Source organism: Camponotus floridanus, unplaced genomic scaffold (assembly GCF_003227725.1).
Source record: "Camponotus floridanus strain SB8 unplaced genomic scaffold, Cflo_v7.5 scaffold100, whole genome shotgun sequence".
Classification (NCBI taxonomy): domain Eukaryota; kingdom Metazoa; phylum Arthropoda; class Insecta; order Hymenoptera; family Formicidae; genus Camponotus; species Camponotus floridanus.
Genome location: NW_020229216.1, coordinates 99,628 through 114,480, shown reverse-complemented (window position 1 = coordinate 114,480; position 14,853 = coordinate 99,628). Strand labels below are relative to the sequence as shown.

The following is a 14,853-nucleotide window of genomic DNA, read 5'->3' as shown; positions in this document are numbered from 1 at the left end:
AGTTTTAGTTAAAACTACGGGGTTTGTTAAGATCCGGTTGCATGAATAATAGGAATAAATTATATTAACATCTATTCATTTTGAGTCCAATTAATTATCGATGTCACACAATCTTTTACACAAAGATTATTGGCTTTGCAAAATTCTTCTCGCGAATGATTTCCTCGAATTTTTTTTTTATTTATAAAAAAATCGCGGTTGACTCGTTTAGTTGTCGTTACATTATAAAATTTATATTTCATGAATGCTTAATCCCACATAATACATGTCACTGAAAGAGATATCTAAAAAAAACGACTTAAGATGTTTTATCGTCTTTTAAACGCCTGTAAGATGTCTTTTGGTCTTTTTGTGCCGTCTGGGATATTTCAATTATCTCTCATTGCATTCATAACTCGAAGATATTAATTCAATATTTTTCCTTATGTAAGAGAGAAGGTGTAATGAATTTTTCACAATTTCTGCGAAAATGACATTATTCAAAAGACATATTTCAAGATATCGCAATTTGTAATTCACGATAAGACATAACGATTTAAAAACTTTAATGTCATGCTACTTTACCATAGAAAGATGTATGCCATCCTATGCATGTTTAATTACACAAGTAGCAAAGGTCTTCCGATAGAAATTAACACACCGCAAAATATAATTGATTGATAAGTATCTATGCATTCAAGGATTACTCGGGTACTTGAGATATCTACGATTATTCTATTTAAATCGCGATGTCATACAATTTGATATATAGTTATGTTAATAGGATTTTAATTAAAATTACATAAAGTGCGTTTCCGTCTTGATATGATACTTAATTAATTTAATCATTAAATCAATGATATAATAACAGTACCTGTATATCTTGAAGAGTAAATTTTCTCAGACTTAATATATCTTTCGTAGCTATCTTATCTGGAATCTCTCACAATCGCAATAAAATTTCCGCAAAATCTCTTACGTGCGCGTTAAAAATGGACACTCTCCCTCGCAATTAAATATATATCACAGCGCCCTCGTAATATCATAGCCGAAACTATTTATCAGATGTCATGATAATTCGGATACTACAGTCTCGTACGAAATTTACATGTCCCATGGTCGATAATAAAGTTTTCAAAAATGCGTAATATAAAAATGTATAATTTATGCTGTCAAAATTACCTTTATATCAATGACATGTAATCATTAGCTAGATACGATCAAAAAATTCAACATTATTTCATCTCGTAATAAACGCGTATATAAAATTTCATTCGCGACGTCTACAGGTTATTCCTTCAACCATTAAATCCTGGCTGATACGCGACAGGAGAAGAAATTCGACGCGGCCTAAATATCGCGTCAGGTTATCGTTGCTCTTTCGTCGCCGCAAAAGAGGGAAACCTCGAAGGAACGAGCCGGCTCGCGAGGCTCGCCGGAAAATCGATGACACACGGCCGGCCGTCGCCATTTGCGCATTTCGCGCGCGGCGCTGCGTTCAACGATGTATTCCTACGCGTCGCGTATCGACCGCGTCACGCAACTGCACGACGCCGCGTCCGCGAGGCTCATCTGGCGCCGCGCGCGACCCCGAGGGACCGTCGGAGCGAGAGGATCATCGGCGAGCGTCTCGTCGCGGCTCGCGCTCGCGTCTCCCCGCGCTATTTTTCAGCGTCCTCGCGCCCTCGTATCGACGCCTCGAGGCGAGATCCCTCGCGCACGAGAGGCCGTGGCGTGGACACGGGGTTCCGGTGGCGCTGGCAGCGCCGCCGTGTCGTGGAAGAAGAGCGGAGAGACAGAGGTGCGGTGTTGCGTGACTGGGTGCGAGCGATCGTAGCGCGTGTGTGTTTGTTGTGTTGCGAGAGTATCTTAGGCGAGTTTGAAATTCTTCGTATTCTCCTCTTCGTGCGCGGGGACTGACGAGCGAAGCTCGAGGGGGCCAAAGGTACACCCGGAGAAACGGAGAAGAGAGAGCGTGAACGAGAGAGAGAGAGAGTGAGAGAGAGCGAGCGAGAGGGGGAGCACGCGTCGGTAGGAGCGAGAGACGAGAAAGGGGAGCATCTTGTCGCCCGATCCGCTGACAGGGGATCATCCGCGAGATCACCGTCGACTGGGACAGCATGTCGTCCTACATCCAGGTCGCCGAGGACGAGGGCGAGGAGCCCATCGAGCTGCCCACCGAGGACGACACCACGCTCCTGCTCACCACCCTGTCCGCCCAATTCCCCGGCACCTGCGGCCTCAAGTATCGCAATCCGGAGTCGCGGACGATGCGCGGCGTCCGACTGGTTGACGGTCGTCTACATCCGCCCGAGAACGGCTGGGGCAAAGCGATCTACTTCTGCGTGTTCCCCAAAGGTATAATTATATGTACATACATATACGTGTTCTCGTTCTCGGGTAGTATATTTATAACGTGGGGGCGCTGCTCGCACTCGCGGCGTCGATGCACGAGCAGGGTCGCCGCGAATACGGGGGACGTGACGACGTGACGAGCGTATGCGGGGAAGCGCTAAGTTAGGCATGTCTACGGAGTAGCATCGTGAACCTGGGGAACATCGGGTTCGTTCGATGGACTTGGTGCTTTTTTTTCTTTTTATTTATTTGTAAAAATAATCGCTCCTCTCTTAGTAATACGCTTCAAGTATGTCATATGTTAATGAAACACTCGTCTCGAAAACACTCCTCCGTATTTGCTCATGTTTTATAATGAAAATAGATGGAATTGTACTTTCGCAGTTGATGATAATTTGTATTATTATTTGTCGAAATGTTGGACAATATTAAAGAATAATGTACAGAGATCGAAAGAACTTTCTTCTTTTCTCTATTTCTTTCTCTTTTCTTTTATTTTTTTTTTCTCCAAATAATAAGTCGTTAGACATGAACATCTATTATGTCTTTTCAGAGAACAAACGTAAATCTGATGACAATTTGGAAAATTCCACAGCTAAGACTAAAAGAATGGAAACGAAGTTGCGTTGCACTGACTTGATTGTACTCGGTTTGCCATGGAAAACTACCGAACAGAACTTGCGCGAGTATTTCGAAACGTTTGGTGAAGTTTTAATGGCTCAGGTGAGTTAGCGTTTGTACTTGCATTTGCTGAAATATGCGCTTGGGCTTGAAGAATAACATGAAAGAAACCTGCATTTTGGCGGTATTATTTGTAACTTACTAATTTATTGGACAAATAAATGCAATAATGCTATAGCTTTAAATATGATTAAAGTTTTTAAAACAATAAACTTTTAACTTTGGTTTTTCACTAATGAATAATTTTAATTTAAATAAATATTTGTTTATGACGGGCGCTACATTTCTAATAGAATAAAAATGATTATTAGAAAAAGTGAAATATTATATTTTCTTATACATATAAATGTATTTATTTATAAAAGATTGTATTAAAATTTTGTTGTAGGTAAAGAAAGATGCAAAATCTGGGCAAAGCAAAGGATTTGGCTTTATTAGATTTGGAAGTTATGAATCGCAGTTGAGATGCCTCGCTCAACGTCATATGATAGATGGCAGATGGTGCGATGTCAAGGTTCCCAACAGTAAGGTAAGAATATAACTTATATGCAGATTCTATGATTTTTTTGCTATTTTATATCGCTTTATCTCTAATACATAGAAATATCAATGTTACATCAATGTGTGATACATATTTCAATCAGGAGTGAATAAATCATTTTCAAAGGCAATAGAGAAAATACATATAAGGATATTTTGCACTTTTGTCAGAAATAATAATAATGTTGCAATTTCTTGTTATATTTCTTTTGTTCAATTACTTAGTAATGCTGCTTTTATTTTATGATTGAAATCATTACTGTTACCATTGAACACGATAAAACTTGCATATAATGCAACTTTAATATTATATTAGTCATTAATATATTTATTGTAGTAAAACTATAATAATAATATATAGCATATATATTTTTTTAAATATATATTAAATAATATTCAGATTGTATATTAAATAATATTCAGATTGTACCTGATACTGTTAAACAATTGATCTATTTTGTTTTTGGAATGATATATTTTCTCCCTCAATTGATGGCTTCGATTTGTACATATTTTCTAAAGTAAAAAAATCTGCAGCAAAACTTAAAAATTATCAAAGTAATAATTTATGTAATTTATTCATATTTACATCTACAGCAAAAATAACTTGTTATGCATTTTATTCTCAAATTATCTATTGAAATTAAGGTGAAACATCTCTGTAGCATTACTGGCTATATTATATTGCATGTAATATTGAATGAATATATATATAAACAAGTTAAACTTATTTTACGATGCTAGTTGTAACGAATGCCGTGTTTGTAAACTTTTTCTCAATGATTTAATGTTACAAAAAAATTCTTACATAAAAAAGGTATTTTATTTAAAAAAATAATATAATACACATGGAAAATACAAAGCAATGTGTAATTTTTCAATTAGACAGATCTTTTTAAAACTTTGTCTGCATTAGTTTAAATATGTTTACATTTGAAGGTATGTACAGATATAAGCACACGTGTAATATTTTAAATAATTTAAATGATGGAATGTTGTGTGAGAGACAACAAATTAAAATTGATAAGCATATGAGCACGTGGATAATATCTTATCTTGTAGACTTCTCGTCTATTCCCATTTATCACAAACGTAAATGTCAATGTTTTTTCACACACTCTTTGAATATATTATATAAAAATCTATATATATATACACATACGGGGCGTACTCGCTGTGGTATAAATAGATGAATGTGCGAGAGGCGAGTGGTGAAATTATATAGGAAGAATGCAAATTGTCTGTATGTATGAATGTATGTTTATACGAGTGTGTTGTATGAGCGCGCCGAGGAGAGAGCAATGTTAATAATGTGTTTGCATGAATACGTAAATAGCATAGTATGTTTGTGTCTCTCTAAACGGTATGAGATGAGATCTCTTTAGAGAGGAATGATTAATGGTCTTATCAGAGAGAAATGACTCGATAAACATACCCAACTCATAGCAAGCTTCAAATAAAGTCGTGTGTTATCTTTCTCAAGATTTCTTAATAGTGGCGACGCTCCCGCAAGCTTCGATCACAATAACGAAGAAAAAGAAAGTACTCGATACATAAATTGCGTAATATTCTGAAATACGTGAATGAGAATATCATGAGAAGGAATGTATCGCTGAGAGAGCGTAATCGTGTTAAAGAAATTATAAATATTTTCGCGTTTTCGAGCGCGTGTCTTCTTGTGGATACATCAAATATTGTAATGGGTATGACTTGGTGTGCTGCTGGAGTATGTAAATACAAGATCTCGTATTCGCGTATGAAGCGGCCGTGATCAAATTCCTTTAGTCGTGAAAAATCGCGTGATTCCGGGAGAATTATTAGGAACAATCTTTTTGATATTCTTGCGAGAGATCCGCGATATCATCGTCACGATTATCCAATAAAAATAATTACACGATAGAGTTCAAGTATGAGTATCACGTGGAAAGGTTTTGTGAAGCGACGCTGAGTATGAGTGCATAACATGAGAAGAACCTCGCGAATGAATAGCGCAAATCTTACGCGTGTGTGTATGCGTGTGCACGTGTGTATGTGTATGCGTGTGTGTGTCGCGCGAATTTCGCGAATAAATTCTGCGAATTCGAATTTGACAACCGGCGGGAAATAACTTCCGATTGCATAGCTTGACCGCGCGACTACGATTGAGCTGCGATGAGCGGAGCGAATGCGTATGTGTGCTTCAACATATCGATTCAAGTCTGTATGTGATTGTCGAGGGCTGGTGTAATCTGGTTGCAGAATATTGATGGCTTAATGATGGCACGTCATTATGATACGGGTAAGCACGGTAACGAGTGCTACCGACCTATTCCGGTGCACACGCCGAGTAATCGCCGAGTGCCGGCGTCGAAGCCGTACGTAGCCAGCGTAAACTCGTCATCGTCATCGTCCGAGGCTGCTCCACCTCCGAGCGCGCCTCTCCCTCGATACGACTCGGAATACGATTACAAAACCACTCACTATCCGTCGTATCCCCCGAATTACCCTTACGAGGATAACAAGTACAAGTACGAGGGCGGCGGCGGTGGCGGTGGCGGCGGCGGTGGCGGCCAGCAGCAAGCAGCGTATAACGCCTACAACGAGAAGCCGAGCTACGCCGTCTACGAGGAGTCCTCCGCTTACGACTCGCGGGGCTACATGGCACCCCCGCACGCGACCGCCGTCGCCGCGACGCCCGCTGCCAATCCCGCGTATCCACCCTCCGATGCGGAATACGGGCCGAGGTATTACGGCATCGAGGGACGCGCGGCGGCTTATCCGGTCGTCGATAATTGCCCGGAGCAGCAGTACTCCGACAAGGGAAGGTACAACAATTACGGGTACGAGCAACGCTGCTACTACGATCAAGCTGACGGACGTTACGCGGCGCCCGAGTGCAGGTACGCCATGGAAGTACGTTACGCGGACGCGAGGCATCCGGATAGTCGGCATCCATCGGTTGATCCAGGTCGAGAGGCGGATTGCAGATACATGGCGGATAGTCGTGAGATGGATAGGCGCTACGTCGTCGACGGCAGGGAACACGTGGACGGCAGGTATGCGATGGACAACCGCGAGATCGACAGCCGTTACGCCGCCCCGGATAGCCGCGATGCTGCGGTCGATGGTAGATACGCCGACCCGACGAGATATCCGGCAAAGGAGAACTATTACGATCGTTATTACAAGCATCGGCCGTCGAGGGATCACCACCACGTCGCGGACACGAGATACTAACTCAAGGAAACTCGTGACTATCGTAAATACAATCGATCATGTTTCAATGGGAATATTAAGTGACGTGTACGCCACGAATATCGCGTCTGATTTCTTTTTTTTTTTATCAGCATTCAAGACATTCCTCAACGGATCGTACCACGTATCTATGAATACGCTGTTAAAGTTTATATTGTTGTTATATATACTTAATTTTCACAGATATACGTTTGGAATATCGTAGGAATCGTAATAGAAAATGCGTAATTTTCATTTGATTGAATGTTGGGAGTGAAACAAGTATTCCCAGACATGTGATGTGAAAAATAGTGTATTAGAAATATATACATTGAGACTATTTATATATTTCTGATATTTAGATATTTCTGATATAAATGAAACGATAGAATATTAATCGAGATATAATTACGTCTCTTTCTCTTTGTATGAAAAATATTGATGTTCTTTTATTGAACATAGTAGAAATAACCAAATATTATATTAATAATCCACATATTAAATTGCTAGATTATTAATATAACACTGTTGCTGTTGATGAATATGTTTAATGTTTAATTATTTTTATCTGAATTTTATTAATTTACTGGAGAAAGTCAGAAAGTAAAGTTATCCTAATTTATTATTTTTTTTTATATTACATTTTTGATTATATGTAAATATATATATATATATATATATATATATATATATATATATATGCATTATTTTTTAACATAGCTGTCTTCGTTGAAGTACTTATTTGGATGATAAATTTATACATCAAAATCTTATCAGTAAAAAGTGAGATTTTGTTCACGCATCCTGCACTTCATGCTTGGCGTCTTTTGATCGAAATCAAATTTTCATTTGTTTCTACAATTTAAAAGATACTTTTATGGCAAGTAATTGCAATCAAACTATGATGTAAAAAGTGGCAATAGAATCCTATTAACAGCATTTTGATGCATGGATCTACTTTCTAAACAAGAAATTTCTTAATGAAAAAGATGATGTTGAAAAATGGTGCAAAGATGTATACATTATATATATATATATATATATATATATATATATATATATATATGTATGTGTGTGTAATATTTTAGCAAAACTGTAATATTAAAAAAAATTAATAATCTCACCTTTATAAAGATCGAGTAGTTGAACTTAAAGCGAGTTGAATCCAAATGAGAAAACTTTACTTTCTGACTTTCTCTCATCACACTAATGGAACGTTAATTTTATTATGAATTATCTCTTAGAAAATAACGAATAGATGCGTGGTATGTCGTTTGTAAAATATGTAGATACTTATTCTTTCATAGCAGTTATAAAGTAACTGTATTTCTAATTTAATTGTCTATTTTATCATGTATTATTGTTGGAACAATATGTATATATTATACATAATAGTGTGATTGATTGAATTTTAGCGCAAGAAAAAACATAGATATAAATATATATTCCCATTAATTCATGGAGTTTGTTAAAAGTAACAAATATGTTGTTTTTTAATAGTAGTAATAATTGACCTGAAATAACTGTTCATATTTTATCAGATATGCTTATTATTCAAATTAAGACAGTGTAATGTAGCATGAAATTCTCTACATCGAAAGTATATAAAAAAAGTATATGAAAAAGAAAACATTGTACAGATATTGATGCATGGATTTCAAATGGTCATATAGTGCTTAAGTGTTCGTTTTTTATAACAGATGAAGATTTATGTGTAAATCGAGCCAACCGATATATACATTTAATGTATATATACATATATACATATATTATATCTTTTCTTGAGTCGATAAATAAATGTGTAAGAATTTTTTTTTCTATAAAACTTGACGTTTAGTGCAGATTAGTTGCAATCGACGGTACGTTAGAGTCTTAAGTCGAAAGCGAGAGATTGCGTGTCTACGGAACTTGATTGTATAATACGCTGGTGATGATATACTTTCTGATGTATAAACTCTATATTGTAATGTACTTATATGACTTATTTTGCCAGTCTCTTGACGAACGGTATATGTCTCGCAGCGATTCTACCGGCGCCGGTGATTGTGAGTAATGTGCACTGTACGCAAGTTTTACTTGGATAACTGTGAACCTGTCGTACATGATTGACTGATTGTGCGTTTGTGTGTAGGAGGGAATGATTCAGCAAGTACCCTGCAAGGTATTCGTCGGCCGCTGTACAGAAGACCTAACCGCTGATGATCTGCGAGACTATTTCTCCAAATTTGGCGAAGTCACGGACGTGTTCATCCCGAAACCCTTCCGCGCGTTCTCGTTTGTCACTTTCCTAGATCCCGAGGTCGCCCAATCGCTGTGCGGCGAGGATCACATTATCAAGGGCGTATCGGTACATGTGTCGAATGCCGCGCCCAAGTCCGAGGGCAATAATAAGAACTTCAACAATCAAGTGAATTCAAACATGAGGGGTGGCAGGGGCGCACCGGGACCCGTTGATAATAATGTGCAAGGCAATTATCAGGGTAATCGTTATATGGGTCACTCGGGCAATAATATGGGCCCAAACGGCTGGAACAATCCAGGCAATCGTGGCAATCTCGATATGCCGAATTTGCAGGCCCTAGGTATTACAGGGCAGAACAATGGCGGTGGCGGAGGCGGCGGTATGTCAAATCCGCTGGCTATGGGCGGTTTGAATCTGTCCGCGTTGCCGGTCAATCCGGCATTGGTGGCCGCCGCCTTGAACCAAGCGTCCTGGGGTCTGATCGGCAACCTGCAGAACCAGGGAAACGACCAGGGTTATTCGAATCAGCCGGGTCCGCCGGGCCAGCCGCCCTCCGGTAATAATAGCATCGGTAACAGTGGTAACTCTGGCTTTCTCAGCTGGATGAATCAAGGCGGCGGTGACGGCAATACCGGCAATCCCGGCACCGGTGGGCCCGGGCCGAATAACCCAAACGCATCTCAGGGCGCCTGGCAAAATCATCCGGGCCAGCGCGATCAAAAGTCGAATACCTTTCTCAAGTACGAGTAAATTCAGCCGGGGCCGTGAGTCTACTCGTAAAACCAAACGGATCCTCTATCCACGGGTCCCGACGCAAGAACCTTGACAAATCTGATGGCAAATGAGGGGCGGGTCGAGAGTACAAAAAAACGCGCATCGACCCCGTCAACAGGATAAAGAACCAGAGCCTATAGTACGTTGACATTTTTTCTAATGTTTTGCACTAATCTGCCACTACTGCGTGTATTATAATATTTCGAGACTCTCCCCACTCTCTTAATGGTTTGACGAATTAGCACAATTCCAATTCGTTAAAAGAGTTTAGGCTTACGTGTAATGCGTGGATAGCTTCGATCATCATGCGTGTTTTTGTGTGAAGTGTACGATCTAACGGCTAATGAAAAAATCGATATGTATGATGTTAATGTATGCGAACGATATAGTGTTGCAAGGATGTAATAAAAAATGTTATAAAACGTACATGTATGTGCTTTTAATGTAACGTTTGGTACATGAATGGTTTATACGTTAAGAGTATCTAGGAGATTTTTGAGTCCGAAAGAGACTTGTACTATTTTAGTGTATTAATTATATAATTATTACGATCAAAAAAAAATAATAAAATATATAGAAAAACATATATTCGCATATAAAATAAATCATTACTGCCATCGTATAGACATCATAAAGGATAATTAGAAGACTGCAGCATTTGCATTATTTTTCCGTAATTAATTCGAGAGAGAGAGAGAGAGAGAGAGAGCAATCGAGCAATTATTAAATTATCAAAAAGTTGGAAATAGATCAAGTCTTTCTTCGTCACACAAATCTCCAATATATAAAGGGGATTTTAGAAATGTAAATATTTTCTAATCTATTTGAGGTTTAATCGCATCTTTAGTTTAATTGTTAGTCACGATTAGTAAATTTTCTTTTCCCTTTATATATACATTTATATGGAAAAGAGGAGACTGAAAAATGAATCAGCGAAATCATGTTAGTTAACCATGATTATCGATGTATCAAGCGCAATATGGCAATAGACACGAAATCATGATTTATCAATATTAATTGATTTATCATGTTTAATCGAGAGTTGGATTGCCAGGCGTTGCTGTTTGTAAAAAGTTTATTCGTTATATAATAAGATATATCAATCGCGCCATCACATTTTGACAATGTTAAAAGCCACGCAAGATGTTTCTTTTGAACAAAAATCTCTTGACTAGGTTACAAAGTCAATTTGTTCATCGTATATTCACATTATATTCCAAGGATTTTTTAATTCGAGGAACGTGATGTGTAAATACAAATTTTTTGTTATTTATGAAAGTAATTTTCTTTTGAAAAGGAATACTTTGAAACATGGATGTATATAATTAACAATATACATTATATATGTCTATGGCTTCGCAGTCGTGTGTTTTTAAAACATTTTTACTTTTAGGTATATAAAAATTTTCAAAACTTTTCTGACATGCATAATATCTTACCTCGCAATTTTCTTCGTAACATACTATTCTATAGTAAATTCTTATCATTCAATTCTTTAAAGATCCGTTTTCAAAAATAATGCTGAATAAGTGATATTTTAACTCAGACAATGGTTATATTGACATTGAATGTCATAAAATAGACTGATATAACAAGAAACATTTTGTAATACGAGAAAAAAAGATCATTTTTAAATGTCTAAAAAGTAAATCAACAAAGTTAATTTGATTATCTTTTTAGGCATTATTAACAGATTGAAAATTTTCTTTGATTGTGGTGCAAAGTTACCTCCGTTGGCGCAATCTTATTATATCTTACAATAGTTACTTTTCTATTTTGTGGAAGATTGCTAAAACATTGATTCCTTGACATAAAGCGATAAGTATGACTGTTTGAAAACGTATGAATGTATTGAAGTAACTCGCAAGACACCTAGAGATTGATCGCAGCTATCCGTATTGTATATTATTATACCGATTTTTGAACTTATGTTTCAAATATCTTAAATGTAACACATAAGTAGTCTATTATGTGAGAATTTTACACCGATGTATGCAAGTGTGTCAAAATTATTGATTGATTGCGCGTGAAAGAAGACATTTGAATTGATCAGATTTTTCTATTTTAATTGAGCGATCTTTCAAGCAAACAACAGAAAGAAAACGCGTGCACGCGATTTAGATGTCTTATATGCAGAGTCGGGATATCGATATCATTTTCCCTACTCCAAGTGCATGCACTTGAAGTAGGGAAAACGGCACCGAGATCCCAACTCTGCTTATATGTATGTGTATAATGTGCCGCAAGTTTTGAGTGAATATCTTTGATAGGACAGACTTTTAAAGTGTTTCTCCTATGATAATAAAAATAATAAAAGAAATAGCTTTACATACAGGTTGAAAATATTTATTTTTCAAAAAAAAGAAAACGAAAGAAAGAAAAAGAAAGAGACAAGTTAGCAACACACGATGAGTAAAAATGCTATTCACATTTCACAATTATAGTCAATAACTTTAACATACGGAATAGTTACGTCGTAATTAAACTTAAAAATCGCATCCATCACCGCGATATCACTGTGTACGCTACCATTAAAAGAATTATTTAGATTGAAACTCTATCTCAGAGAGAATACACTAATTATCTAATTATATTAATTGAAAAAATAAAATAATCCTTGTAAGAGGTGTATGTGCTGTTGTGCTTTTCATTTATCATACGGTGATTTCTCATAAACTTCCTATACTTGACGCAAAATATTACTTAATAATACCATTTTCTAAGGATAATACTCTCTCGCACTCTTTCTCTCTCATTATATAGCGTGAGTTCTCGTCGATATGCGTGTATAGAAAAAAAAAGTCTCCTCTATGAAAACGTCGATTGGATTGTTCGACGCACGTGTATGTGTGTATATGACGGTCGAATGTATTTGTTAACGGTCGTCTCAGAACTACAGGCGTGACAGAGTTTTTACTATTAGCGAAAGTAATGATAAAATGAACACGTGTACTTTGCAGCGCGAGATGAAGCAATGAGATGACTGAATAATAATATATAAAGCGTGCGCGGGAAATTATATACGGTTTAAGTCTTAGATGAGAATGAGCAAAAAAAATCGTCCAATGTGTGTCTGATGTATACTTAGAGACCGCGCGAGAAGAGATTGTTTATATACGTAGTATATGTAAAAAGAAAAAAAAAGTTAAACCAGGTTCCGGTCAAGAGATGGACGGTATGGATTTCATTGATCGCGCATTCTTACGTCTGTAAATTGTTAAATCGATTTACATAAAAGTGCTGTAGTTTAAGACAACTTTTAACAGACACTAGAACCGTACCTAGCTTGTCACTAAATTGGCACGAATGTTCGCGCTTTAATTTTTTAACGTCTGGAGATATTTTCAGGGAATATATTCACAGTTCCTTACGATATAAAAAATAAATAGAATAAAATAAAGACTCAAGAAGATGATATCGTTGGTTATACAATGGACAATAGTTAATTGAGTTCGAACATTCGTGCGTGAGTCGTGATTATGGACTACGTGATCTGACAATCAAATTCGTAGACACTTTTTTTTCTTCTTTCTACGTAAAATATGCAGTTAATTTTTTATCCGCTAAATTTCATAGGGTAGTATAAACATGCTCAGATAATTGTTTAGAAAAGAGCAAAGAATCAACATTGTATAAATATTCGCAGAGAATCATCATTGTATAAATATTCGCGTTTAATTTGAAGAAAATGAAAAAGAAATTATATAAATATGTTCTAAGATAAGATCCTATATTCTCCTTAAAAAGATAATATATAAAATTCAATTAAACTCCAATACATTTCGTCTTTATTGAACAAAAAATGAATTGTATTGGAGTTTAAATAAATTTTGCCTATGATTCTAATTGTCAGATCATGTATTTTTTTTTTCAAATTGTTTAAGATAGCGATGCCTACGATGTTGACATCTTCGTGATCCCTCAATTAGTTTCGTGAGGTTTCGCGCGCGATGTGAGTGCTCGATGCTCAAAGGATGCCTTGCAAAACGATTTGGAAGTGATCTACGAAGCATGTAAATACGGATTGATACAAAGCAATTTTAATATCGCTCAGAAAATGTAACGAATTTTATTGTAGAGTTAGTTGCGCTCTGTAAATCGCTCGGTATTGTTGTGTCTCGAGAGAGAGAGAAAGAGAGGAAATGAAAAACTGTGCATGACAAGTCCGAGACGTGTGTCGTGTGAGAATGTTGATTTTAATCCGTCGATCTCTCGGTTGTTGAGTTAGAGGGGAAGGGCCGGGGGGGAGAGGAGATTTGGAGTCTCGTCGAAAAAGGACCGAAACCGACGAATCCGACGTTCTTTTAAGATACAATAATAAGTCGAATAAGAATTGATGTCGAGAATTTTTTTATATGTGTATGATCTCGTAACTTTTGTGCGTGTCGAAATTCATTGGAAAAAAAAAATGTTGCAATATCCTTTTGTCCACGACGAGAATTACCATGTGTTGCGCGAAACTTTGTAGGTATGAATATTAATCCGACGATCGCAAACGGCACTCGTACGTATGTTTCCCGATTCGTACCCCGAGTTTCAACATAAAATTGTCAAATGTCTCGACAAGTTTGCCGTGATGCGAAAATACTCAATGCTCTCCGTAACGTTCTCCGTTGATTGTAGTGTATGTTAAACTATGCCGAGAATAAAAGACCCAAGCACCGTGGGGTATCACAGATTCCTTCGCGTGCCTTTAAATACGAATCAGCGACATAATCACATATCTGTTGGTTGTCCCAGAATTTGGATGTTATTTCCTGCGAAATTTGGAGTTGATTTTTGTTTATGCACTAATCGCGATTCCGTATTGTAATTTGATGAAAATATATGCGAATTAAGCTTCATCAAAAGAAAAAATGATAAAATATCACTCGACATTCAATAAGCCAACTCTACTTTAACAGAGATTTGAAGCTTTTATTATTTTTTGAGATCTCGAATATTGAAATTTGTAAATTATAGAAAATGATAGTCTCCATCATACTTTTTTCGCATTCATTTTGGTATCGTTAGTACTTTTAATCGATGTATACAAACGTGAACAAATTTTTAATTTATCCTATTACATT

General features: G+C 37.0%; 1 protein-coding gene across 4 annotated transcripts; it reads left to right on the top strand.

Annotated features, from left to right (window-relative positions):
• The first annotated feature begins 1,567 nt into the window (after positions 1 to 1,567).
• On the top strand, positions 1,568 to 14,479 carry LOC105257957 (TAR DNA-binding protein 43). Of its 4 annotated transcripts, none has more exons than XM_011268923.3 (4): positions 1,568 to 2,337; positions 2,930 to 3,057; positions 3,404 to 3,544; positions 5,794 to 7,104. In XM_011268923.3, exons 1-4 carry the CDS (start codon positions 2,100 to 2,102, stop codon positions 6,769 to 6,771), a joined length of 1,485 nt encoding a protein of 494 aa, XP_011267225.2. In that variant the 5' UTR covers positions 1,568 to 2,099; the 3' UTR covers positions 6,772 to 7,104. The 4 variants fall into 4 exon arrangements, with proteins under 4 accessions (XP_011267225.2, XP_011267224.2, XP_025265652.1 ...); XM_011268922.3 differs by having other exon boundaries at positions 1,608 to 2,337; positions 2,888 to 3,057; positions 5,794 to 7,095; XM_025409867.1 differs by lacking the exon at positions 5,794 to 7,104 and adding an exon at positions 8,900 to 14,479 and having other exon boundaries at positions 1,629 to 2,337.
• The last annotated feature ends 374 nt before the right edge of the window (positions 14,480 to 14,853 follow it).

What these genes read in the sequence shown, in the direction of transcription:
- LOC105257957 (XM_011268922.3), top strand. Translation starts at nt 2,100, where the DNA reads ATGTCGTCCTACATCCAGGTCGCCGAGGACGAGGGCGAGGAGCCCATC. An exon ending in CTTCTGCGTGTTCCCCAAAG is followed by an intron (nt 2,338 to 2,887) that starts GTATAATTATAT and finishes ATGTCTTTTCAG; the next exon opens with AGAACAAACGTAAATCTGAT. An exon ending in TCAAGGTTCCCAACAGTAAG is followed by an intron (nt 3,545 to 5,793) that starts GTAAGAATATAA and finishes ATCTGGTTGCAG; the next exon opens with AATATTGATGGCTTAATGAT.